This window comes from Fukomys damarensis, unplaced genomic scaffold (genome assembly GCF_012274545.1).
Source record: "Fukomys damarensis isolate Sample0158 unplaced genomic scaffold, DMR_v1.0_HiC HiC_scaffold_17, whole genome shotgun sequence".
Lineage (NCBI taxonomy): Eukaryota > Metazoa > Chordata > Mammalia > Rodentia > Bathyergidae > Fukomys > Fukomys damarensis.
Window position 1 is genome coordinate 80,981,392 of NW_022900929.1, and position 27,026 is coordinate 81,008,417.

Consider the following 27,026-nt stretch of genomic DNA (forward strand, 5'->3'; position numbering starts at 1 on the left):
TGGAGCGAAATTGGCAGATATCCAGGTGAAGGAGCAGATGGAGTCAGTAGGCTCCTAAAGTAGTAGGCAGTTGATGATGTATTCTTTGGTGAACTGGGTAGGTTATTTACCTACCTGCATAGTCCAATACCAGCAAAGACTTTGGGCTATTGTTGTTTTTCTGGAATACGTTTCAGTAATAAAATATTCAACCCATTCAATTCCATAAAAATTTGAATACCTACTGGTACAAGGCACTGTGATAGCAGAGCAGTAAAACAAAATGTAAACACTATTTTATGCAATGGAAGACAGTAGCCATCACAAAGCTTACCAACATGTTTCAAACACTGAATCATAGAGTAAACTCTGGTCAGCCAGTTCTCAGCTATCTTTACACTTACTGTATCTATGGCACAGCTTCTTTTTATGGTCTGACTCCCACACCCACTCACATTCCCAACCTCTGGGTGGGTTTCAACCATGCGCTCCCCACAGGGCTGCACTGGCTGATTAGACAGGCTGTGCTGTCACAAGCCTCCAACTTTCAAATGTGTTTTACTGTTGTAATCTTTTTACTTTTGACTCTTCTTAGTCTGATACAGCCTTTAATTTTTTTTTCAACTCACGGTATTTTATTAACAAATTTGATAGCTATATAAGCTCTATTTTCTCCTCACATTAATTCATTGTATGAAATAATTATTTGCTTGGATCACATTAATTATGGTTTAAGAAATTCCTAATCACCAAAAACCTAGAAAAGAAGAAATTATTTGAATAAGAGAAAGTCTTACATGCATGTATAGTGTAAGTTTGTTGAATTTCAAAAATCTAGGGTAGGGATAATACACTTAAATCTTTTTGCTCCCATTAGTAAACACAATTTTAGGAAAGGAAATAAGGTGGAAAGAAAATGATGAAGTTAATATGGCTGATTAAATTATAATTTTATCCATTTTAATAACCATCCTTATTACCTTTGTTTCTACTTCATTTGTGCCCATCTTTAAGTGATTTATGAAAATACATTATAATTTATAAGTAAATTTGTACTTAAATTTAGATATCCTCTGAACATTTTGCAATTTTTTTGCACATTAGTTATAAATATTTTTGGAAAATGTTAGAAATGGGGAAAATTGGGAATTTAATTTTGATATTTTCTTTAAAATTTCTTTTCAGACACTAATAAAGGTACGTGGAAATGAAAAGTATTCATGAAGCCCCTCCTACAGAAGAGGATGTCTTTCCTAAACAGATTCCGGATCTGGATTTGGGGACACTGACGTGTGGCAGGGCCGTGTCTGCCTTCTGTGTCATCTTCAGTGACTCACAGATTGTCTGACCGTGATGCTGGCCTTGGACACACAGAATTTCAATCTTATACCTTGTTTACTTCTTTGGGGCAGAACAGCTTGCGCTAATTGCTCTCCATGGTGGCTAATCTTTTCAAGAGCTTAATTTTACCTTATATACATAAGCTTTGCAAAGGAATGTTTACAAGGAAATTGGGAAATACAACCAAAAAAAAGGAGAATCATCAGCAGAAAAAGGGTCAAGATTTTCCTACCGCTGGCCAGACCAAAACAGCCACATTTTCTAACACTTTGAAAAGCACTGTAAAGAGGATTGCAAAGTGTTCGTCCACTCGCAACTTACCTTCGGAAGAAGGTGAGACTAACAAAGACTTTTCCCTCTCACCAACATTCAGTTACCGTGTTGCTATTGCCAATGGCCTTCAGAAGAACATTCAAGTGACCAGCAGTGATCATGAGGGTCTGCCTCAAGAGCTGTCTTCTGTTGAGAGTTCTTACTCTGAATCTTTAAATGAATTGAGCAGTGCGGAGGACCAGACCCATCCAGCGTGTACCATGCCAGTGGGGCGAAGCAGGAAGAGCTCCAGCAGCCTTGCTCCCTCGGAGGGAAGCTCTGATGGGGAGCGCACACTACACAGCCTGAAACTGGGGGCTTTAAAGAAGCTGCGGAAATGGAAAAAGAGCCAGGAATGTGTCTCCTCTGACCCAGAGCTGAGCACTGTGAAGAGGACCTGGGGGTTAAGGAGCAAGTCTTTGGACAGGACCGCTCGCCGCCCCAAGACAGCAGCCCTAGAGCCAGGGTTCAGCTCCTCTGGCTGCCTCAGCCATACACATGATGTGATGGAGATGATCTTCAAGGAACTGCAAGGGATTAGCCAGATTGAGACAGAGCTGTCTGAGCTGCGAGGCCATGTGGATGCCCTGAGGCTCTCCATTGATGAGATCTCCAGCAGTGTGGAGGTGGTGCAGAGTGAAATTGAGCAGCTGCGGACAGGTTTTGTGCAGTCCCGGAGAGAGACCAGGGATATACATGACTACATTCGATGCCTAGGTCACACAGGCAGCAAGGCAAGCCTGAGGTTCTTAAATGTGCCTGAAGAGAGATTTGAATACACTGAAAATGTGGTGTACCAGATTCTAACAGACAAAATGGGCTTCTCAGATGCACCAAATGCTGTGAAAATTGAATATGCTCAGAGGGTGGGACACCAACGGGACTGTCCAAATGCTAAACCTCGACCCATACTTGTGTACTTTGAAACCCCTCAGCAGAGGGATTCTGTCTTAAAAAGATCATACAAACTCAAAGGAACGGGCATTGGAGTATCAACAGATATTCTGACTTACGATATCAGAGAAAGAAAAGAGAAAACAATACCATCTTCCCAGACCTATGAGAGTATGGACATGAAGTTGTCTACTCCAGAGCCCAAAGCAAAGAAGAGCAGTTGGCATTCACCTGGTGACAGCGATAGGGAGTTGGAATCCGACTTCAACAGAAACAGTTATGCTGTGCTTTCCAAGCCAGAGCTTCCAACCAAGGGGAGCGCTTCCAAGTCAAGCTCAAAATCACACAGTGCTAGATCTAAGAATAAAACTGTGAATAGCAGCAGAATTTCAAACCAGCCAGATCATGATGAAACATCTTCACAACTACCAGGATCAAATAATGTGGAAAAGCAAACCATAGCCCAATATGCAGGTGCCACGCCCCTGTGGCATTCACAGAGTGATTTTTTCACTGCTAAACTCAGTCGCTCTGAATCAGATTTTTCCAAATTATGTCAGTCTTACTCAGAAGATTTTTCAGAACATCAGTTTTTTGCTAGAACTAATGGGAGCTCCCTCCTGTCATCCTCAGACAGGGAACTGTGGCAAAGGAAACAAGAAGGCACACCTGCCTTGTATGATAGTCCTCAAGACCATCATCCTGGTGAGAGCACTCCGGGTGTCCAAGTGCAGAGTGAACTTCAGAACACAGAAACTGTGGACAGTGCAATGAGTAACAGCATGGTATATGCATCTGCAGACCGAAGTCATTACAGTGACTCTCAGCTCTCTCTACATGCAGACCTCTCTCCATGGAAGGAATGGAATCAGGTGGAACAAGGAACTGATTTAGGTTTGGATTCATCCACTCAGGAAGTGCTGGACTATGACACTAACAGTTTATCTGACCAACAGATGGATGTCTTCAATAAAGACCTAGAAGACATAGGAAAGTGCCACAGTGACCTTCAAGATGACTCTGAAAGCTATGATTTAACCCAAGATGACAATTCATCCCCATGCCCTGGATTAGATAATGAACCCCGAGGCCAGTGGGCTAGCCAATACGATTCTTATCCGGAAGCTAATTCTAATGAACTGTTCCAAAACCAAAGCCCATTGTCCATGATGTATCGAAGTCAAAGTGAATTGCAAAGTGATGATTCAGAGGATGTCCCACCCAAATCTTGGCATAGCCGACTGAGCATTGATCTTTCTGATAAGGCTTTCAGCTTCCCAAAATTTGGATCTACACTGCAAAGGGCCAAATCAGCCTTGGAAGTAGTGTGGAACAAAAGCACACAGAGTCTAAGTGGGTATGAAGACAGTGGCTCCTCCCTAATGGGGAGATTTCGGACACTGTCTCAATCCACTGCCAATGAGTCCAGTACTACGCTCGACTCAGATGTCTACACAGAGCCCTATTACTACAAAGCAGAGGATGAGGAGGACTATAATGAACCAGTGGTGGACAATGAGACAGATTACGTTGAAGTGATGGAACAAGTCCTTGCTAAACTGGAAAACAGGACTAGTGTTGCAGAAACAGATGAACTAATGCAGGAATATGATGCTCCTTTGTATGAGACACCATATGAAACCCCACAGGATGAGGGTTACGAAGGGCAGGCAGATGACGTGGTCAGTGAAGGGGAGCTAGAACCTGTAATTGAACTAGCAGCTGAAATGCAGATACAAGATGATGAAAACCAAAACATCCCCGAACAGCCACTGGAAATCACAAAGCCAAAGAGAATCCGTCCCTCCTTCAAAGAAGCAGCTCTGAGGGCCTATAAGAAGCAAATGGCAGAATTGGAAGAGAAGATCCTGGCTGGAGGTATTCATGTTTCCATACTGCATTATGAGCTCATTGTGTTAGTGATACTTTAGAATATATTCATTGTTTACCTGGGAGAAAGAAATTACTTGCAATGAGTTTGCATGTTTGTTTTGTGAAGGATTTTTAGTTATTTTGGGTAGCTCTTCCAGCAAGTGGGGCTTGAGGATTTAAAATACAAAACATATTTTAAATAGGTCATATTGAAATGAGCCCAAATTCAATCCTACCAGCTATAATTCATGATTCATCTGTTAGCTTCAGGCACAAAACCTATCTCATACAAACCAACTTTGTGGCCTCAGTTATGCAGGAAAGGAGGGGTGAAATCAATGGGCATCCTCTTCAGCCGGTAGCCTGTGGGCTACACCCTAGTTCTAGGAGATTTTTACAGGTGGGGTATCATCTTGAAATATTTGAGAAGGTGAACTCCCCAACTCCACCACTCCTCCTGTCAAAACTACACTTGGTTAAAGAGTTAGGTCTGCCCAGACAATCTTAGTGAGACCCATGGGGACTGCAGACTTCCTTACCACCTGCTGAGGTCGCTAGTGAAAAGAGAGAGCTGAGAGCCGAGGCCACACCTGGATGGACACAAGCTGTTCTCCGAGGATGAGTTAGAGGAGAAATGGGAAGTTTTTCCTTTAGAAATAGAGTAAAAGTCTCTTCCTCACTATGAAAATGAGACGAGTAACTTATCTAACAAGTTTTAGTTTTCCAGGGACACAATGTTGGATGATTTACTCAGTAGTTGCGTATAAACATGTGAGTCTATTGACTTTTTAAAAAATTTCTCAGCCAAACTTCTGCACTCACCTTAATTCCTTACCATTTACCTTATTTGCATGCTTATTTTATATTTTGGGGCTAATTTATTATACTCTTAATGAATTATATATTGTAATTATTTTCTTAATTATGGCATTTATCCTCTGAAATATTTACTGTATATTATATTTCATAAAAGTATTCTTATGTGATGTTATTTGCTTTTAAGAAATATCACATAATTTATGAAGTCAGGAGTTGAATGTGGCTTCTCTGTATCGTTAAAAGTATGATCCGATGTTCCTCCAAACTGACTATATTCTGGTAGATATTGGTAGTGTATTGAATAATGGAACCTTTTTGTAAAGCCACTTCAAGCTCTAAAACAGTAAAAACTGGTAGGTTTCTTTGCTGTAAAAAATCATTCATATAATACAACACAGAACAGTACATAAGTCAAGGGGATCTTGGGTGCATTGGCTTTGATTTTATTGTTGTTTTGTTCAAAGAGGGAGTAGTTCTCAGCTACGTTTAAAATTGATTTGGAAATGCAAATATTCAAACGTTATATAAATATAGCTTATATTATAAAATTATTTATATCAGAGTGACTTCTGCTAGTTAGTTATCCTTATTACTGAGTCTTAATTAATGGTATCTAGGGATTGAAGCTAGAAGTTTAACACTGTCTTTTATTTCTGTTGATTCAGAGAGGTCTACTCTAAGATAAATTGAGGCTGAGCTCTGTGTATGTCTGTGAGTATGTGTGTTGTGTTGTAATAGATAAGTTTTAATGTCATCTGGCTAAGGTATCTGTTTGCAATGTAAAGAATATCAAAATAGAACCAGATCACCAATTTCAGAAGAAAGTTGGAGAATATATATTTTCAGCTTTAAAAAGTCAGGGGCTCCTGCCATTTCCTACAACGTGGATCAAACTAGCAAACAGTATGTTAGGTGAAATGAGCCAGACACATACCTTCATTATATGTAAAATCTGAGAAAGAAGAAGACAAATATACAGATAGGAAATAGAGCAGTGGTTACCAAGGAGAGTGTGGAGGGGTGGAAGTGAGAGATGTAAATGAGAGGGTGCAGCCTAGCAGGGACGCAGGAGGAGGCAAGCCTGGGGCTCCGATGTACGGCACCCAGACCAAAGTCAACAGCAGTTCTGTACTGAGATGCTAACCGAGCAGATTGTCACCACTCTGGGCACGCACAGCACACACAGCCACTCAGATATATTAATTTTCTTCACTTTGACAGCTAGTAACCATGTTATTTCGTATATGCACCTCAGCATGTTGTCAGCTTTAACTGTACACAACAAGATGAATTAAAAATTGAAGGTGGGTGTATCGGTCCACACTTGTAGTCACAGTTACTTGGGAGGCTGAGGTAGAAGGATCACAAGTTTGAGACCAGCCTGGGCAACCTAGGGAGATCCTGTCTCAAACTGAAAAGGATTGGGGCTGTATCTCAGCGGTAGAACACTTGCTTAGTGTGAGCAAAGTCTGGGTTCAATCCCAGACTAGTAGTACTAAAAAAATAGCAAATTTTAAAAAATTTAAATTACCAACCCTCTACTGAGTAGATTGTTATGGTAACACCATTCAACTAACAAACAAGCCTAGTCATCAGGTGACACTTCTTGGAAGGCACAAATGTAGTTGGGTAACCATATGCTACCAATGTAAGAATTCTAAGATGGAAATGATCTTGTGCCCACCCTTGTGTGGGAGTAGGCCTGGCTGCAGAGGACCCGGGCCCTGCCGCCATCTTGAAACTTGGCTTGTTGTCATCCTTTGAGCTACTTTGAATGGGATGTATTGGACATTCCCTGTCCTAGAGGAAGTGAGCATGCATGCCTAGCTTTAAGATGCTCCCTGGTGGCCGAGAGGCGCCAGATTGACGACCCAGGAGGCTGCTGTACCCTAGATTATAAAGGCCATCTCCATTCCCCTTGGCAGCGGTCAGGCAGTTTTCCCTCCTGTGCTACCAATATGTTTCCAAAGGAAGGGCAGCCAGAGGAGGACAATTTCCAGGCCCTTTCCCTGGGCAGAACTCCCAACAAGGTGCCAATTGTCATGATGGTTTTTGTGCCCATGGCCATCTGCTTGCTGGGTATTGGGCAGGTGCCAGCAGATTTTCTCTCCATGGCTACCCAGTCATCACTAAGTAACAGTGCTGTCTTTTCCATTGCGAACCTGCCTGATTGGACCATAAAGGTCTCGCTGTAAAACTCTGTGGGATGCTGCTTTCCTTACCAAGTTATAAACTCAGACATTTGGATTCTTTATATCAGCTATTGTACTCAGGATCTAGAAGACAAGAAAACCCAAATACTGGTAGACGTGGATATCTGGTGGTAGAACCTTCAGTTTGAATGGCATTCCAGTAGGGTAAGAAATCCTGGAGGTCAGTGGGTGGAAGTGTCCCCGTTAGCTAAGGGTCCTCCCATGATGGGCCTGCCAAGTGGCACTGTTTGTGCTGCTAGTTCAAGCTCAACACTATGGCAGGAGCCTTCTGAGCCCCTGCCTCAGCCCTGAGCCCCTGGAAATAAGGATTGTGCCCTCTGAATTTCTGCACATCTGGCTCTTGCGGCTCCAGCTTCATCCTGGATTAATGCACATTGCTCATTTTCTCTTCTAACGTGTCATCAAGAGTAAGGTCTTGTCCTTTTCATCCTTTCCTTTGTGGTATTCCTAACCCGTGCTCTGTACAGAGATAAGAGTGAGTTTGTAGGTGCTGGTTAAGGCCTCAAGGTGAGCTTATGACTTTGCAGATGGTGAGCCCAGAAGCATTCTTATGCACTAGGCACTTTTCACTTGTTTCACCCCTTTTCACTCTTTCACCACCCCTGTGAATTCGACTCCAGATGTGCCCAGCATGAATTGAGAGTTTATTTTGTTTATTTAGAGGAGCCGTGTCCCACCCCAGTTTAAAGGCTGCTCATTATTCATGGTTTAAGTAGGAAAACCATAATTAAAGATGGAGAAAAAAATCCACTGAATTTATCTCAACTCAAGGATTCTCAATAGAAATCGGCACTAACATGAAAGGCCTTAAATATATGGTAGGGTGAAGTTTTGATATGAACTGGTTCATTCTCAGGTTTTCTATGTTAAACTTCTAAGAAGTAAATCCCATAAATCAGTTTGTAGAGCTTAATAAGCACTTTAGTGCAGCAGCTGCCTGTGGGATGACATATTTGAAATCTGAGTGCACTCTTCCTGAAATTGAAGCCTACAGTCACTCTGAAGTGATTTTCCTAGCAAAGGACACAAAATCTTGTTCTACAAGAGACTGTGACATTGGTAATTAGCATGATTACTGTTTTATTTTAATCATGGTGTGTACTTTATTTTCTAAATGGCTACGAGACTTTGTTAGAATATCTTGGCTCTCAGATAAGAATATAAAGTTGAATGTGTGCAGGTGTCCTAAACCTGATGCTTTATTATGTGGGACCTGGTGTTTCCCAACTGGCAGGTTGTTACAATCACCTGAGGAGCTTTGGAAGTCTGTCCCTGGGTGGTGTTTTCAAATTACCAAACTATAGAGCATTATGACTTAGTGGATCCAGAGTGGGCCAGAAATACGTATCGAAATTTATATGAATTGCTGATACACTATGTAAAGCCTTCTAGTAAAACAAGCACACACAGGGGCGATTAAAACCTACCAAGACAAAACCTAAAGTGAAAGTTCATCAAAGGGACTGGGGCACCCCATGTCCATTGATGCCATGAAGTGGGAAGAACTTCGTGTCCATGGACTGATGACTGGGGAGAAGGACAAGGGGCGCAGACCCTGTGGAATGCTGTTCAGCCATGAGCACAGAAGGAAGCCTGTCATTTGTGAAAACGTCCGTAGAACAGAAGTCTTCTGATGAGTATAGTAAACCACAAGGACAGAAAGACAAGTAGAACAGCTGTATGTGGAACACAGACACTAATTCACAGAACTTGAGAGTGTTGCTTTCCAGAGACGGGGACAGGAGGATGGGGAAAAGCTGACCTATGGGCCCTAAGCTCCAGCTGTGCACGGAGTAAGATCCTCGGGCACAGTAGGAAGAGCAGAGATAGTAGTCGTGTGCCATGTGTCTCAAAAAGCTAGCTGGAAGGATTTCGAAGTCTTCTCCATAGAGAAATGACAAATATTTAAAGGGGGAATCGTGTTTAACCTGCTTCAAACTTTATACAGTGTGCATATGTATTGAAACATCTCATGGTACACCATTAATATATGATTTTATGTTCCTATAGATCAGTTAAAATATTATTTAAATTTAGAAAGTAAAATCACTTTTCCCATTCTTTGGAGGACTTACTTATTGGAGTCCTTACTCTTCAGAGAAATTATTGTCCAATGATTCCACACTGGTGTTGATGCTGTTCTGTGCCTACCTTTTCTTCGTGTTATATATAACAGAAAGACGTGTGTGTGTGGTGCTGGGATCAATCACTGGGCTTTGTGCGTGCTAGACAAGCACTCTGCCACTCAGCTACATCTCCAGACCTTTACAGTTTTTAAAAAAATTTTGAGACAGGATCTTGCAAAACTGCCCACGCTGGCCTTGAATCTACGATACTCCTGCTGCAGTGCCCCGCCTTGCAATTGCTGAGATTAAAATTTGCACTACTGTGTCTGACCAGGAAGAGCTTTTAATTCTGTGGTCCACTGAACTCTTGGCGGCTCAAAGGTTTCTGTTGTACAGTTTTTGCACATTTATCCTTCCCTGTCTTTGGGCATTTATGTTTCTCGTAAACTCCCAGCAAAGCCCATCCTCTGTGGGGTGAGATCCCATGTGTGTGAGAAAAATCCTTGGGTGTAGGATTCCTGGGTTTGAGGGAGGTATTCTATTTTAAGAAAATTAAGAACTAGAATGTCCCAGCTGAATTCCAAGTGTGTCACTCTCGTAGCAACTTAAGAAACATTTCTTAAATAGATAAGTAAATGCTGGCAACTCTCCAAGTCGCAAGGCTAATTCTACCCGTGATGGAGCTTTGCACTCCTCAGTTTCTTTTCCTCAATAGAGAGGATGTTTCTCTTCTCGTTTTCCCCCTCTCTCACTCCTCTCTCTTCCCCCACCTCATTTGTTTATTTAGGTTTTAAGACCTGGTCTCCTTAAATCTCTAAGCTGGGCGAGGCTGGGCTTGAACTTATAGGCCTCCTGCTTCAGCCTCCCAGAGGGCTGGGATTGCAGGCATGCAACACTACGCCTGACAGATACTTTCTGATTAAATATACTTCAAGACAGTACTACAATTTTATTTTAACTAGGAAAATAGTTAAACTGTGAATTTAACTGTGAGTGACAGTATGATCCCGCCCATTCAGCGTGGGGAAACCGTTTGTGAGAAAGCTGCCCTTCGCTGCTCTTTCTACGGTCACAGAACCTGCGCATCTACCACGAGGGCTTTGTGTCCCCCTAGGCTCCAGCTAATGTCTAAGCTTTAATATCTGTTAAGATTTGGAGAGTCACTGTCCCAGTTACCCATAAGCGCTTCTCAAACTCTGTTATTTAAGAAACGATTACTGTGCGCTTCGGCACCGAACAGTTCTGCCCCTCCTCCCGACAGCGGCCACTCACTCCCCTGCTCCTCTGTCCTCTCCCTCCCTGGGACCTGGGCTACCTCTGGAGTTTGCCCCCTTTCCTACCACGCTCTTATTCTGCTCTCTAAAGTGTACGTACTTTGGAATTCTCATACTAGAAACCATGTAAAATATAACTTTTGTATCTGGCTTATTTCACCTGGCATTGCGGTCTCCACATCCGTCCATTTTTCTACACAACTCAAGTTTATCCTCCTTTGTGGCCGAGCAGAACTCCGTCGTGTGTAAATGCGGTGTTCTCTTTGTCCGCTCGTGTTGGTGGACACATAGGCCACTTCTGCTTTTAGCTACTGGGAGCTGCGTGGGTGTAAACATTGGTGTGCATGGGTCACTGTGACAGATTCTCTAACTCTTCTGAGAAGATGTCCAGAAGAGGTACGGCTGCTTCGGTGGAATTGTTGTTCTTAGTTGTTGAGGACTTTCCGTACTGAACCCTTCCACGCTGTTGGGAACATGAACTCGTACAGCCACCGTGCAGGTCAGACTGGGTGCTACTTCTCCAGCCGTAGAGCACATCTGGGCCTCAGCTGCAGAGATGGGGTGGACAGTGTGGCCTCTGCTTTGCTCGCTGCGTTCCTACAGCTGAAGGCCTCCCTTCAAACCTGCGCAGCAAGCATACCCACCACGCACTGTTCTTTCACCTCCCCTTTTTTTAAAAATTGGGAATCATCTAAGCAAACATATAAATGGTTTTCTTAAGAATGATTTTCCAGTCCTTCAGAGTGGCACATTATTACTTTCTATGACAAGTGCACATTCGATCAGAAATAATGCATCCGTTCTTAAATGGTGTGTGTAAATAGAACATTTTAGACATCATCTATTTCAAAATAAATAGGTGCTGCTAGAGAAGTAGAGAGCTGCTGGAGAAATCATTCAGCAAACTCCCTGCAGTGACTCCCATCACCCCACGTGTTGTCCACTTTCTAACGGAGGCCCTGCTTCCGCATCTCCCTCCCTCGCTCCACTCATCGCTTCCTTCCGTCCTCTTTGCCCTCTTTCCTCCTTCCCTCTTGCTCCCCACTTTCCTCCTCCTCCTTTCTTTGCCTTCTTTTCCTTGCTTTCTATGTGCGTTTTCCTTCACAGGAAGTATTGCAGTCCTGTTCATACTAGAAGGTGAAACCCATTTGCAAAACATACGATTAAAATGTGGCACATAGTAAAATCTTTTGGGCCGGTATCGTTTGTTTTTAATACTCTAGGATTACTGATAATGTAATTTTCTTGTTTTTAAAATGTAATTGACAGTAATAATGTTGAGTATATTTAAGGAGTGCAGGGTGAAGATTTGCCTAGCAAGATTTAGAAAGACCTAGGCCAGCCAGTGAGTACACCTGTCACCTCCTCTTATTTTTAAAGTCCGCAGCTTTAGCGGCTCACCGTGTGTTGGCATACATGGTCACCAAGCAGTGCCACTGGTCATGAACACTTGCTCTTCCAACCTAAAAAGCTGAAGCTTTGCGCCCTTTGATCACCGGTTTTTCCTTCCCCTCCTCCTTGAACCATGCTTACCCCTCCCGTATCCTATTTCTCGGATTGGCTCTCAGATCCCACAGTGAGAGCTGGGAGATTTGTCTCTCAGGGCCTGGCTCGTTTGTTCTGTGTGGAGCAGTGCCGTGGGCTCCACCCTGGGTCCAGGATGACAGAATTCCCTGCTTCTCCTGGGCCGCAGGTGCACTGGGCTCTTCTTCCCCACTCATCAGCGGGCCTGCAGGGCGCATCCGTCCAGCTACTGTGAATGGCTGAAGGGAGCCGGGAGTGCACACGCCCTCCCGCTATGATTTCTGTTTCCTCCAGAAATCCCTGAAGTGGGACTTGGGGCTCTGATGGTGACGGCGGTTTTGTGCTGGCTTTGGAGGCCCCTCCCCATCCTAACCTCCTTCTGGCAAGGCACACATGTCCCCGTGTCCATGCCGAGCCAGTGCTCGGCGTTCCTCTGTGTAACAGCTCCTCTCGCTGCCCTCAGGACAGACGTGCTCAGCACGTCCCTCCTCATCCGCTGGCCGTTCACATCTCCTTTAAGAACCAGTTGGTCACGTTTTAGTCAGGTTAAATGTATTTGTCGGTTGTCGGAGCCCCTTACAAACCTTGGCGTGGCCTGGTCGGAGCAGCGGACCGCACTTCTCCTGCCGGCCTTGTGCTGCTTGGCCCTCCGAGGTCGCCTGGCTGTGCAGGAGCTGCCTGGGTGGGTGGGAGCGGGTGGGAGCCCTTCATCTGAGTCAGCTTCTGCCACGCGCTCTCCTGGAGGGTTCCGGAGATCACCGGTGGGAGGGCAGTGGCCCAGGACCTGCCGGGCAGCACAGGGCAAGTCGGATACTTACTTCTTGGTGGGGATAGAGCCCAAAGGCCCTAGGAGTGATCCTTGTAGGAGCCAGGACTGGGACCTGAGACCGTGTGTGTGAGTGAGTGTGAGTGAGGGTGTGCCATGGAGACAGAGGAGGCCACATGTGTGAGGGATCCGTCCCGTCGGAGCCAAAGTGGAAAGATGCACTGTGCCCTGCGGGGGAACAGGCGAGGTGAAGGGGAACAGCTGAGAGGGGTGCTGTCATCCGACTCAGCACGGCTCTGGACATTCCTGTTCCATCACTGATGGAGGCAGGGTCTCACGATGTAGTCAGGCTTTGAATTCATGGTGATCCTCCTGCCTCAGCCTCTTGAGTGTGGGGATTGCAGGCCTGCACCACCACGCCCGCCGAGCTGTAGACATTTTCAGTTCATGTTTAATCCTTGTAGTCACCTTGTGAAAAATGTTTACCAGCGGGTACATGAGTGCATCTCAGGGAAGTGGGATGGGAAGGCCCAAAGCCAAAAAGCCAGCACAGGGTTTGGGCTCTGCGTGTGCCTCAGAGGGGAGCAGAGTCGGCTGCACTTGGCTGGACACCAGGTGCCCATGTAGCAAGTCCTGTCCCGAGAGCTGGGCTCGTGTGTGCAAGCACAGTGTGAGGGAGTTGTGCCTGTGAACTTAGCCAGTTTCCTGTTAGCAAATGCGGGAGGTGATGGTTTGAACTGGGAGAAAACTTTGCATTGGTGCGGAGATTCAGCAAGTCTGAAAGGGTGACTTCACATGGAGAGACTTTTAGGGGTGAAGAAGTGGGAATAACACAGCTTTTGAGTGATAAAAAAATCACAAAACATAGAAAAGAAATAAAAAATGATATACAAAGAGCAGCCAGGAACAGGAACAGCAAACGCTGAGGCACTCACAGACTAAGTTACTCTTTGGCTACCGAAGGCCCCTCAGAGCGCCTCTGGGTCCCCTGTCTCCGTAAGGCAGCCGGCAGCAGGATGCATTTCCACCTGGAATATGCACTGGCCGGAAGGGCGCTGTGGCAGCCCTGGTGTGCGCCACATCAGATCAGTGATGGTTCTGTTTGCTTCTACTGGAGTCGCTCTCCGCTGTCCCTTCGAGCTCAGGAGAGACATTTCACACAGACTGTGAGCATTCGTAAGGTTTCTGTGTGGAGTCAAGTAAGGAGCCTGACTGTGGACAGGGCCTGGTGCAGAGCAGCCTGATCCAGCCAGGGGTGAGCAGGGAACGGAGGGGCGGACACACAGAACCGCTGGCTACCCAGGGGCCAGGCAGCTGGGTGGCACTGAGCACCTCAGCAGGGCTCCCGCAGGCCCCAGGTGAGTGCGCTCCTGGGCTTCACCTGGCATTGGCTGCTCGTTCCAAGATGGAGGCTCAGGTGGGCAGGGAGCTGCTCTGGGAGAGCTTCCTCATTCAGGAGCCTCCCCACAACCCGGAACAGAAGCCTGGGAAACACGAATCGCAGGAGAGGCAGGGGCCCCGGGCAGGTCACCGGGAGGATTTCCTCGCTACGGGAAGAGACCCAAGGTCGAGAATGAGCTCTGAAGAGGGAAGGACCTCATGGCTCCCACGATGTCCATATCCGGAGTGCAGTACTCACAGCAGCCTGTGTCCAAGGAGCCGGGGCCCAGCCCCAGGAAGGCCGCTCCAGTGCTGAACTGATGGGCAGGACCAACGGTGTCGCTGGAGTCCGCCAGGGCTTACTCAACCCACGGCACTCTTCTGTTTAAAGAAGACAACACCTGTGGGATCTCGTCCACTGCCTCACTCGCCAGGCACGCTGTTGCTCACTCTCAGCGGCAGCCTGAGATCAAACAAACCCTCAGAGGATAAAAATGATTGACAACTGGGAGGCACTAAGAGCTGTGAAATACTGACAGACAGGACTCGGAGGCACTCACCAAAGGCCGGAGGCCTCGTCACTTAGAGTAAGCAGATCTCTTCCAGCCAGCTTCGGTCGCCTTCCTAGTCCTCAGCTGAGCACGGCCCAGTTTAAACAGGATGGCTTTAGAAGCGTGGTCCTTGGCGGTCTGAAGGCGGGTGTGTGTCACCATCAGGTGCTTCACCCAGCACACACACACTGGTTTTCTTGCGAGCCCGTGGGGTGGACAGCATTATGGTGCAGTCCTTTATGACTTACCAGGTGTGTGTCTGTGTTTCCCAGGGTGTTACGTCACATAACCCTCATTACTACCCCGGGAGGAGGGTTTGATTGTCAATTCCGTGTTATATATGTAAGGCAGGCGTTTTACTTAATTACAGGAAGAATAGAAGCAAAGCCAGCACTCGGACTCTGGCCTTTCGCTTCCCAGTTTTGAGTGTTTAACCACCGGGCTGGGCAGCCCACTCTAGGGTTAGAGTTTATGTGCTGGTGTTCGACCTCGTAGAGGACGAATGGGCTACCGAGTATGGATTCACCCTACAGCATGGCTTTGCTAGAGAGCCACAGTGACAAGCTGTCCGCCCGGTCCCTGGCCCAGAACCTCACTGTCAGACCACCACAGGGAGCACGGTTACCCAGGTGCTGCATGGTGGGAGAGGCTGTAGGCTGCGGGGTGATCCGTCTTCCCATTTCCCAGAGGCACAGGCTTGAGTCCCCTTTCTCAGCTGCTTGTGATGCCTGCTGCGAAGCTGGCGATGTTGGTTTTCATTTCTGGTCCTCAGTAATTACAGTTGAAGTCACACAGGCAGAATGAGAATTTACTGAATACAGCGATGATTTCATGTGTGGAAGAACTCGGGGAAATTCTCAAGTCGATCCGCATGCGCTTTGCTCACATTGGTTGAATATTTCCAAGTCTGTAATCATAACTTGAGACCTCACAAAACGTCAGCAGCCCAGGTCCCAAGACTCGGGTCCCCCCAAGCCCTTCCCAGAGGCCGCACAGGCAGCGTAGCCAGGCTTCAGGGACGCGACCGCCTGGGACGGTGTTTGTGACTCAGGCACCCATCCACCTGAGCACCATAGCTAGGACTTAGCCTCACACCCTGCGACTCCCGCTCCTCCCTGAGCCAAGTGGCTTCCTCCTTGGTGAGAGCTCCGTCCGTCCGTGTGCCGGGAATCCCAGCATGTGTTTCCAGGGTAGCTCTTCCCCTCCAAAGTGAGACTCCTGGGTCCATCTGCCCATCCGTCACTGGCCCACGGCGAGTTTGTCTGTAGGTAGAGTCTGCCCGGGTCCCTGGCTTTTGTTTCTGATGGCACGCGGATCATGCAGGGGGTGACCACCCCTGGGAAGTCGGCCCAGGGCCGAGTCTCTGCAGTTCCCACATCAAGCTTCTTGTCTGTGGGTGAGGAATGGCTTCTAGGGTGGACTCTGTGACGCGGGGTCTGTCACGGGCCGTGGACTCTGCTCCTTCCACAGGCCCAGGGTTAGGGGGAGGTGCAGAGAGCAGTGGGAACCGTGGCTGGGGCCTCTCTTGCCAGGCCATCAGCGAGCGCTGGTCCTCACACCTGGCATGGGGCGCGGCACAGCAGCATCTGCGCCGAGTCCCCGGGCTCCCAGGCTGCTCAGTCCCCAGCCCCACTCAGCCTGTGCAATTCGTCCCTTTCTTAAGGAAACGCCTTTGAATGACTTCTCTTTCCCTCAGCCAGCTAGATTAATGTACAGTGGGAAATACTGTTTGTCCCCTTAGTAGTTCTAAGCTCTTGAGTTCCTTAAATGCTAACATCTCCTTGAACTGAAAATTATTATCTTTAGAACACGGGTCAAATTCTGCTTTGTATATTTCTTGATTTCCACATCTGTTGCTCTGAAGCCACGTGCCATGTGGTTTTGGAGCTCCCTGTGACTCTCTTCAGGACGATTATGGTGGCTCAGGCCCTTTTCCTCAGACGTCGGCTTCCGTCCCTTCCTCGGTGAAGGACACGTCACTGCGTGACAGACCTCGAGGGCGGAGGACTTGAGTAGAAAGACCTCAGTCTCTCTCTCCTCTGCCCTACGCTTTGTCCCCGCTTCTGTCACCTCCTTCCCTGACTGCCCCAGAAAGTGTCCAGAGAAGTAGAAACTGAGGCAGCCACTTTCAGGAACAACATTTCCATGACCTGCATTCAGGCACACGGCACTTTCTCCTGTGAAGGGCTGGTCACACATGTGCATGACCACGTGTCACAGCATGGTCATGTGAACGCCCGGGGAGATGTGCTCAAGGCACACGTGCATCCAGACCATGGCAGCTCTGTTGTGGGAGAACCAGGGCAGAGCTAAATGCTGGAGATTTGTGAAGTTGAAAACACATCAGGCTCCGGAGCAGCACGTGGTGACTGTGTGTGTTGCATACACACACGCACACGCTCGCACACACACTGATATCCCTTTTGTTTTCCTGTCTGAAACCCATGTGTTGTTTGTAAGTAAGACCAAACTGGCACGCAGGGTGGCGGTGATAGGAGGGAAGCAGGGCAGGGCCCTCTGACCCTGTCCACAGAGGGATGCCTTGCCGCTCCATCACCCAGGGACTGGGGGCCGTTTCCACAGTGGCAAGAACAGAATGAGGGCAGGTGCTAAGCCCAGGACCAGACCTGAGCCCAGCCCCTTGCTGCGAGGAGGGCAGTAACTCGGAGAGGGAGCGAGCGGGGAGATGCCAGGTGGGGATGCAGCACAGGCTCAGATGTGGTTGTGGGCTCCTCTGTCCAAAGCACAGCAGGTCTCCTGGTCACACCAAGCCCTGCTGCTGCCAAGGCCCGGCAGACCCACTCGGGTGTCCCCAGCCTCCCGTTGCCCAGCACCATGCACGCAGCAGCAGAGGCAGGATGGTCCCCTGCACTCCACCTTCTGTCCCTCCAAGGCCTGGGCAGTTTTCTGACTTGAGGATAGGGCAGAAGGCCATCTGGGCACTGCCTCCCAGCTACCGCAGCCCATGCTGGGTCTGGTGGTGACAGCACTTTCCCCCTAGGTGATGACGCAGAAATAAAAATATTTCTGAAAGGCTAGGAACGGTGCTCAGCGTTGGGCAAGCAGTCAAAATTGGTCAAGGGTTTCTTTGCTATTTCAGCATCCACTGCTTACAGGTAAAAGCACTTTGAATTAGTTTATACACTAAAATGAATTCACACTTCCTTTATTATTCTAGTATCTACATACACTAGATATCGACTGCTGATGCCTGTCTGATAGAGAAGCCACTGAACTGATGTCTAATACCGAGATGAGTTCGTGTGCAAGGCACAAACACACACACGCGTGCCCGAGTGATGGGATGCTCGTTTGCGCCTTTGCTGCTTGGGGCTGCAGTTTCACACTGGGCACAGCTGCCCTCCTGGGGACTCCTGTGTCTGTCCCAGCACCACCCCCGTGTGTTTAGAGGCAGGGGTGGCCACGTGTGGAAGTACGGCTCAGGGAGCGATTCACTCACTGGGTATTTCTGTGTGCTCTATTAATTTCTTTCTAAACAACCTTAATATACACATATTGCATGAAATTTAACCAATGCAAGAGAATCAAAAAGTGGAAAGCACAAAAGGCTTTTTGGAGTTTTTGAAGACGGTTTTTTTCATTAAAAATACCCATTTACATAATCATTTAGAAATCCATATCAGCCACAGATGCTTTAAAACTATAGATTTCCTTATATTTTTAAGTTCAACCAGCACATCTTCTTCTTGAGATGTACATTTTAACAGTCACGTGATGATCTATAAGGCTTTCATTTAATGTTAAACCCACTGAAAAATAAAGCCAATGAGACAATTTTAAACTTTTAAAGCTAGGTTTGTACATTAAGATACTTGGTTTTCTTTTAAAGAACTCTAATTGATAAGCAGAACTTTCCTAAGTAATTGATTCTTTAAAGTATAAAATACTAAACATACAAATCAGGTGAATATCACATTCTCCTAAATATCTCAAAACTCTTCAGAAACATTATAAAGTTCTTGCATAAGGTTACAACTTCAAACCAATGAATGATGTTTAAATGTATAGTCCTCAAACCACATATTAGTTTAATAGATTGAATTATCTTACATATTTCTAGTACATTAGCTACTAGAGATTGCTTCCCCTTTCAGGAAACTATTTTCTGGAGCTTAACAGTGATATGCTAGTTGTGGGTTTGATGCACTTGCGGTGAACCCAAGCTTTCCTGTTGGAAGAGCGAGCATCCTGTCTCAAGTAGGAGAGGGGAGGGCCGTAGCCACCTGTGGCCTGGACACATCCCTTACCTGTCCGCGAGCTCACCCAGGAGCAGGCCTGCTTCCTATAGCTCCTGTTACAGCAGGACCGCCCCTTCGAAGCCACTGCCTGCCCTCCGTGAGTCGTTAGGAGGCCTCTCTGTCCCCGCGCCCTAAGCTGTGTGTAATTCTGTTCACTGCTTGATTAGGGTCTGCGCTTATGTGATTTTCTTAATAAGGTTCAGTGCTTTCTTACCTGGCTCAAAATGCATTTTACTTTCGTTCTCTCCCATGCATCACTCACTTGTGTAAAGCTTTTTAAATCTCATTTCACTTTACTGCTGATTGCTCGTCAGGATTCTTCGCCTCCTCACATTGCTGCCAGTTGGCAGGGCCACTGTGCTGCATCACTGGGTGCCATGGGGCTCTTGAGTCTTTGGCTGCACACATACATAATGACAGCAGGGAGGGATAGGTCTCCCCGGCACTGCCTCCTGGTCTCCCAGGCTGATGCACTCCCAGCTGGGGCTGGGACTCTTTTCTGACTCCAGCAGACAGTGTGGAGCCTGTCTGGGGTCCTCCCTAGGCAGGGTGCTGGGTGGGGTCTTCAGCCCTGCCTGGTTCTTCTGTGGATGGTGCATCCTCTCCCAGGTGCTCCCCAGCTTGCCGGTACCTTGCCCTAGCAGGCTCCATGGCCGGAAGATAACGGCTGGCAGAGTGGTCACAGGTGGGCAGCTCCCGGGTCCTGGACACGTGGCCCACAGGGCTGAGTATCTGCCCCAGGCTACCTTCGCTGGCCCTGGCCTCGCAGGCCCTGCTCTGGGTGCTTTCTGGGACTCCAGCTCCTGCAAGCCCTCACTGCAGGCCCTCTGTCTCCATGACTGATGGTGACTTCGGTCCCTGTCATCCTGCTCTCCCTACTGACCTTAACCAGTCTTCATTTCCCTGATGCCCCCCTGCTTCCGTGCTGCAGGGACTCTGATTTGTGAACTGGTGTCCAGCACAGAGCTGCTCTTGGGTGTGTGCTGAGCAAGTGCATGTCCACACTTACAGACAGGAGCAAGGCCCACCACTGTGTTTCCCGCAGCATTTCCCGTATCATGAAAACTTAGATGTCATTTTTCAAGTTTCCTGTCAAATATATCTTTGTTTTTACAAATTAGGATTAATGGAAGTGTTCTTGCAACATTTGGTGTTCTCATTGTTTCCTGTTTTATTTCTGTGATCATAAGTACTGCTCTCATAAGCAACTCTGTGCATAAATCTGTTTCCCTATAAGCATTACTCTAAAGACAGCTTCCTAGAAGTCAAAACACTGAGACGAAAACCTAAGCATTGCTGTCCAGACCTCCAATAGGTACGTATTTTTATACGTCTTGAGGAGTGCTGTGCCTGTCTACCCCTAACTGGTACTGAGTGGTGTGTCCGGAACTGGAGGCAGGGTGGCTCCAAGGTGGACCAGGACCAGAGAGGAGGCTGTGGGCATCAGCCTTGGCGCTGCGGTTTATGGGGGCAGCTCAGCTGCTGCACTGTCTTCATCTGTTAAATGGGGTGGGGGTGCAGCGTTACCGACAGCAGAGTTTCCCTGTGGGCGGCCGCCCTGGTGTAGGCAGAGTGCGAATGAGGTCAGGGGACACAGGAGCAGCTCGTGCTCGTCAGCTGCCGGAAGGTTGAGACCTTTTAAAATGGCAGGTGGAGAGGCGGCACTCTGGGTTGGTTTTATTTGCCTTTTGGACTTGTGACTTGAAGAAGTTGAAAATTTCTCACTACACTTGGCATTTGTGTTCTCTCTCGAGAGTTGTATTTTCTGCCAGTGTTTCCTTATTGACATAGACAACAGGGGCGTTAGTCTCTTATAGCGGGGGAGGCATTGTCCTCGCTTAAAGACTACTATTTAATTGTCTTAATTAATATAGTGATCTTCAGTATTTATAGCTCTCTATGTTATGTGGTAAATTTTGCTGTATCTATGATGTCAATTTTAAAAGTTTAGCAGCCTTTCTTCATTCAGATGACCAGCGATGCGTACTGTATTTTAGATTTCATGTTTGTGGTGATTGGTTTCCTTTTATCATCTTAAAACTCATTTTAGTGTAGTTTAAGAGCTAAATTCTAACTTGGCCTCCACTTCCGAATTAGCCTGCTGTTCTGAGGGAAATTTGATGAGCGCAGTGGACTTCGGCCCAGCTGTCCAGCTAGGGCACCAGAGGTGCGAGGACTTGGACCTTACAGAGAGCTCTTTCCTGACTTCTGTCAGGGCCCACAGTGCTTTTTCAGAGCCGTGGTGTAAAAGCTCTTGCCGGATGTCTAATGAGTGCTCAGATGGTGCCCAACGTAGCTTTGACTGGAGGGCAGTTTCTGAGAGTGGCAGGGAAGCGGCTGGCTGCACGTGAATAATTCCATGTCATCTGTTGGAAGGAGGCCGTCTGGGGCACAACCCGGGCTGTGGAACATTCCCGGCTCTTCCTCCAGCCACCACTCCTGTCCTGGGGGACCGGGCTGTCAGTGAGGAGGATTAGCAGGGAGATTTATGGGAGCCGTAGCGTTTCCCAGCCGGCTCCGTACATCTCCATCAGGTATGAAGGAGCCGGGCTTGGCCTTCTAAGAAATCCCAGCGCTGCAGAGACCTTGTACGTCTGGATCTGAGTGATTGCCAGACATCTTTCTTATTCTCTAAGAGTTTCGTTGTGGATGTCTATCCTCAAGTGACGAGACGGGAGAACTTAGCATCGAAGAGGTGTGCCCGGATCCCGATGCTGGCCTGCAGGGGTAACTTTTGCAGTGACTTCTCAATCGCAGCACGTATAGGGTCTGGGCAGATGGATAGACAAAGACATGGCTGCAAAGCAGTTATTCCCGAGGAAGAGGGAAGATACAACCACCACACACAGACTGAAGGAAGAAAGAGAGCTGAGACCCCGGTAGGACAGCAGGCAGACAGTGGGAACACTCCTGTCCATCCTCTCAGGTTGGCGTTGTTCAGGAAGCAGCCGTCACAGGTCCCTGGCTGCTGTTCCTCCCAAGACAGAGGCTCAGGCACCTGCGACGCTCCGTTGGGCTTTCTCTGTGCCCATTCTAGATTTTAAAATGGTAAGTGTGTGTCTACCTTTGATCTCAAGGTGGCTAAAGCAATTCTGGACAAGGTGGCATCTTGCATTTACACGATCCAGGAAGCAGCCTTGGGGGTCTTGTGACTCATAAGGACAGCAGGACCAAACAGAGGTCTTCCGTGGGTCTCACGGCGCACTCTTGGGGATGTAACTCTAGCAATGAAAGGAGCCCGTGCTCCCCCGTGCCCTGCTGTTAGATGGACTTTGCATGCTGAAGCCTACATGAAGTCTTCCCGCTTCTCTGTTAGTTGAAGTCATCTTCACACTGTGGCTGGATGGTGGAGAAATCCAGAAACAGAGGCTACAGGGCTATGGCCTTTGTAAGCAAATTCGAGTTTCTTTCCTCCTCTGCTCTTAGGTGGAAGCAGGGATGGGAGGGAAGTGGGCATGGAGCAGCCAGCCATGAGGGCGCTTCGTTGGTTCCTGTCTGGGTTCTCTGGCTGTGTGGGCTCCCAAAATTCGGAGGTGAGCGTCCCCGAAGCTGCTCTGTCCTGGCATGTTTTTCCTTGAGGGATTTTCTTCCTCAGTTGGGACCCTGCCCTTCCTCCCTCCTATGGGATCTAGCAAGGCTGTCCGCACATGTCCAGTGCCACTGTGAGAAACCATTTTTGTTTGGGCTTTGTATCAGCCAAAACTGAGGCTTCAATTTCAGAATATTTTTAAAAATTGTAACTTTATTGACATAATTCACAAGCCATAAAATTAACCCTTTTACGGTGTAAAATTCAGTAATTTTAAGCATACACTAAAAAAAGTTCTAATTTTAGAGCATTTCCTCACCCTGAAAAGAAACCCCATGCCAGTTAGCAGTCAGTTCCCGTTCCCCTGCCTTCGCTGACACCATACCCAGCCTTCTCCTTTCCTGTCTGCAGAGCACCCTGCTCTGGACATTCCGTAAGAACGGCCTCATGCAATCTATGGCCGTTCACATCTGGCTTCTTTCACTTTGTGTCACATTTTCCAGGTTTGTCCTTGATGGGCAGAGCCAGCATCGCATCCCTTTCCGGTGGCTGAGGACTGTCTCCGTGTGTTCATCTGTCGATGGACCAATGGTTAAAGTCGTTTCTACTCTTTAGCTATTAGGAATAATGAATATCATGTACAGGTTTTTATGTGCACATTAAAATTTTCTTGAGCCTTTGTCTAAAAATGACTGGGCCACAGGGAACTCTCTTTACCTGCTTAAGGAATTCCCAGTCTGTCTCCCAAAGAGATGCCACAGTTTCACAGTCCCACGAGCACTGTGTGAGAGTTTGCACTGTTCCGCATTCTCACGAAACCTCGTTACCCTCTGGGTTCCACTGTAGCCTTCCTATTGGTGTTTTGGTGGCATCATTTGGTGTGTTTTTTTCATAAATTGTATTGTGTATACTTGAGGTTTACAAGATGTTTGGGGGATGCAAACAGATAGTGAAATTGCTACACAGTGCAACAGACCAACTTATCTGCGTTCCACGTAGTTACTTTTTCCTGTTTGCATTTCCTAAAGACTAGTGATGTTTTCAAGAGTGCTTTATTCTCCATATGTATAATTTTCTGGGAGACATACATGTTCAATTTTTTTTCCTATTTTTTAGTTTGTTCATCTTCTCATTATTATATAGTTCAAGATTTTTAAATATATTTTTGCTATACATTCTTTGTGATATGTGATTTGAAATGTTTTCTCTTAATCTTTGGGGTTTTTTTTCACTCTTAAAAAATACTGTTCTTGAAGCACTAAAGTTAATTGTGATGAGGTAGACAACTGGTGTTCATTTTTCCTTTCTCTGTTGATACTTTTGGTATCACATGTGTCTTAGTTACTTTTCTTTCCTGGCTAAGATAACATACCTAAAGTTAAAAGGGGAAAGGTTTCGTTGGCTCACAGTTTGAGAGGATTCAGCCCATAATTGGCTGGCTCCAACGCAGGGTGCCACATGGCAGGGGCCACAGTTCTTGGTGGGCTGAAGGTAGCAAAGGAACAAAGATCCTTACCAGCATCTTTCTGCCCCTTTTATCTTGTTCAGACTACTGAGGGTCGGCAGCACTCACACTCTTAATCCTAACATCCTTGAGCCTGGCCTCAAACCACCGATCAATTCTAGTGTCACACACTCTGGATCCAGCCACCTCTGAAAGAGCCCCACCTGTGACCATAGAAGGCTTTGGGGGACATCCAGACCCAAGTCATAGCAATATCTAGGAACCCAGTGCCAAATCCCACTTCAGAGTTTTATCTGGGCCTGATGACCACTGGAATAAGTTTCTGTAACACAGTGGCCCAACTTCATCCTTTTGCTCATGAATAGCCGGTGTCTCAGCATCATTTGTTGGCCATTCTTCTTCCACTGAATTCCTTGGCAAATGAACCAGTCAGCTTTCCTGTTGCTGGACCAAAGGCCTAACACACGCAACTTCCTGAGAAAATGGTTTATGTGGCCCACGGTCAGCTGGATCCATGACAGGAGCATCACAGCAGAGGGTGCAAAGAACAAAGCTGCTCACCTCGGGTGGCTGGGAAGCAGTGTGGTTTGGAAAGAGAAGGAAGAGAAGGAAGCAAAGAGAGTGGATGCCACCCCCAGAGTCATGCCCCTTGACCTACTGAGACAAGTGCTTTACTAATGTCCCTCAGGTCTCTCGTGCCAACCAAATCAACAGTCAAGATTAACAGTCACAGCAGTGTTGCTCAAAGTTTGGAACATGTTAACATCTATGCTCTCTTCACAGACATTTATGGATAAGTTCTATTTCTTTGCTCCAAATAATACAATGGCTTTCTCCAATACAAATTTCATGCAGAAAAATGCATACAGACGAATAATGCACTTAGAAAGCTTTTTACAGATGTGGATCCTAGAACTCTACTGGTTGAGGGCCCAGCACCTCCCTACTGCTGTACTTGAATGGACTAATTATGTGCTAGATCACATTGATGGACACAGTAACTAATAAAACCTAAAAGCCCCTGGATGAAATTAGTATTTCAGCAGCATATACCTAAAGTCTTTCCTGGATGGAAGGTGAAGTCGTGTAGTGAATAAACGATCTCTGGGGCAATATTTTGAGATCATGGGAATATCTTTCTCCCAAGCCTCTCTCTCTGTCAGTCTTTTACAAACTAGTTTTAGCAACCACCGATAAATTCTGCTTGCATTAATAATTACCATGGTGGCTGCAAAATGATGAAAGTCAAAAGAGAAAACTCTAAGCCTGTGATTATTTGGTCAGCACTTGTCTTTCTGGATATTGAAATATATACCCAGCCTCTACATTTGAAAACCATGACCTAGCACATGACTAGAGAGACTAAGATGAGGGAAGAAGAGAAACCTCTGAGGGGGCGAAAAACAAGCTTCTGTGGAAATTTCGTGAAGTATAAAATGGTAAACTCGAGCCACTGGGTAAAATATAGAGTTTTTAATAGTACTGGGGCAGTAGCTAGACACTTACAACACTTATGAAAAGTTTTGACTTTCCATTCTTAATTTTTTTAAAATATGACCTTTCGATCTGGCTTGTTCAACTCAAATTTTTTATTAACGTTTTTACGGAGATTGCAGTAAACATACAGGAATTGAACGATACATTACAAGTTTATGCTGTAGAAGGGTTCTACCCAAGAAGGGCACTTTCTATTTGTTAAATTCTATTTTCAGCCTTTAGCATTTAAATATCTACATACTGATGTTTATTTTATGGGAAGTTCCTCTTCCTAGATTGTAAAGGTCCTGCTTCTCAAGTAGGACAGTGTCTTTACAGTTTGGGTTTTAAATGTCTGCCCAAAACCGTGTGTGAAAGGCTTGGTCCCAGCATGGTGTCACTGGGAGGTGGCAGAAACCAGGAGGTGAGGCTTAGCGGGAAGCCTTTGAGTCACAGGTGCATGGTCTTTAAGAGGACTACAGAACTCTGGCCTTCCTTTCTCTTTGCTGCTTGGCTCAGGATGAGGTACATCAGTCACCTTTTTGTCACTGCGAAAATGTCCAGAGGTAATCAGCTGATGGGAATGCACACGTGTTTTGTTTTGCTTTGGCTCATGGCCTTGGAGGGCTCGGTCAGCCGTCAGTGGCCTGTCACTTTGGGCCTGGTGAGCCAGCTTGTCTTGGTGAGAGTACATGGTAGAGGAAGAGGCTCACTTCATGATGTCTGGGAAGCAGAGAGCAGGAAGGGGTGAATCCCTGTGTCACCTCAGGGGCTCACCCCTGTTTCTTGATTTCCTTACACTAGGCCACACCCACTAAGGAGTTTGTCCACCTCCCTGCACGGCCACAGGCTGGGACCCAGCCTTCCACAGTCAGGGCTCTGGGCACACTCAGTACCAGACTATAGTGTGAGTTAGGTGGCTTTGCTTGGCCACGTGCTCTGAGCAGATAGGGCAGTGGCTGTGAGCTAGCACCTCTGCCGCTGTGGGTCACAATGAGCCTCTTCTCTGAGGTTCATTCTCTCAGACATGGGAAGCTGACGAACATCACCTTCAATGTAGCTGCCGATTTGAGTTTATAGATATCCAGAGGTAGAAATAGCATACTCAGAGAGATACTTAGTATCTGGATAAAAGGAAATAGAAACATTTAGAAATCCACCTGGCACTTAAACTCTCTGATCCTTAACCTCAACTGTGTTCTGGGACTTTGAGACTCATTGGTTATAAAAATGCAAATGTAAACTCCATGGTTAATACCTAGCTGGAGTATCACAAACTTTATCCAACTCTTCGGGGCCTGTGCGT

The 27,026-nt window shown here is 46.8% G+C and overlaps 1 protein-coding gene across 1 annotated transcript in view; it reads left to right on the plus strand.

The window, feature by feature from the left end:
* Nucleotides 1-1,409: 1,409 nt before the first annotated feature.
* Unc13c (unc-13 homolog C) overlaps nt 1,410-27,026 on the plus strand; it is a 377,980-nt gene continuing 352,363 nt past the window's right edge. Inside the window, exon 1 of the mRNA XM_019205246.2 lies at nt 1,410-4,404. Coding sequence (XP_019060791.1) covers nt 1,416-4,404 — 2,989 coding nt within the window. The 5' untranslated portion in view covers nt 1,410-1,415. The remainder of the gene's footprint in view (nt 4,405-27,026) is intronic.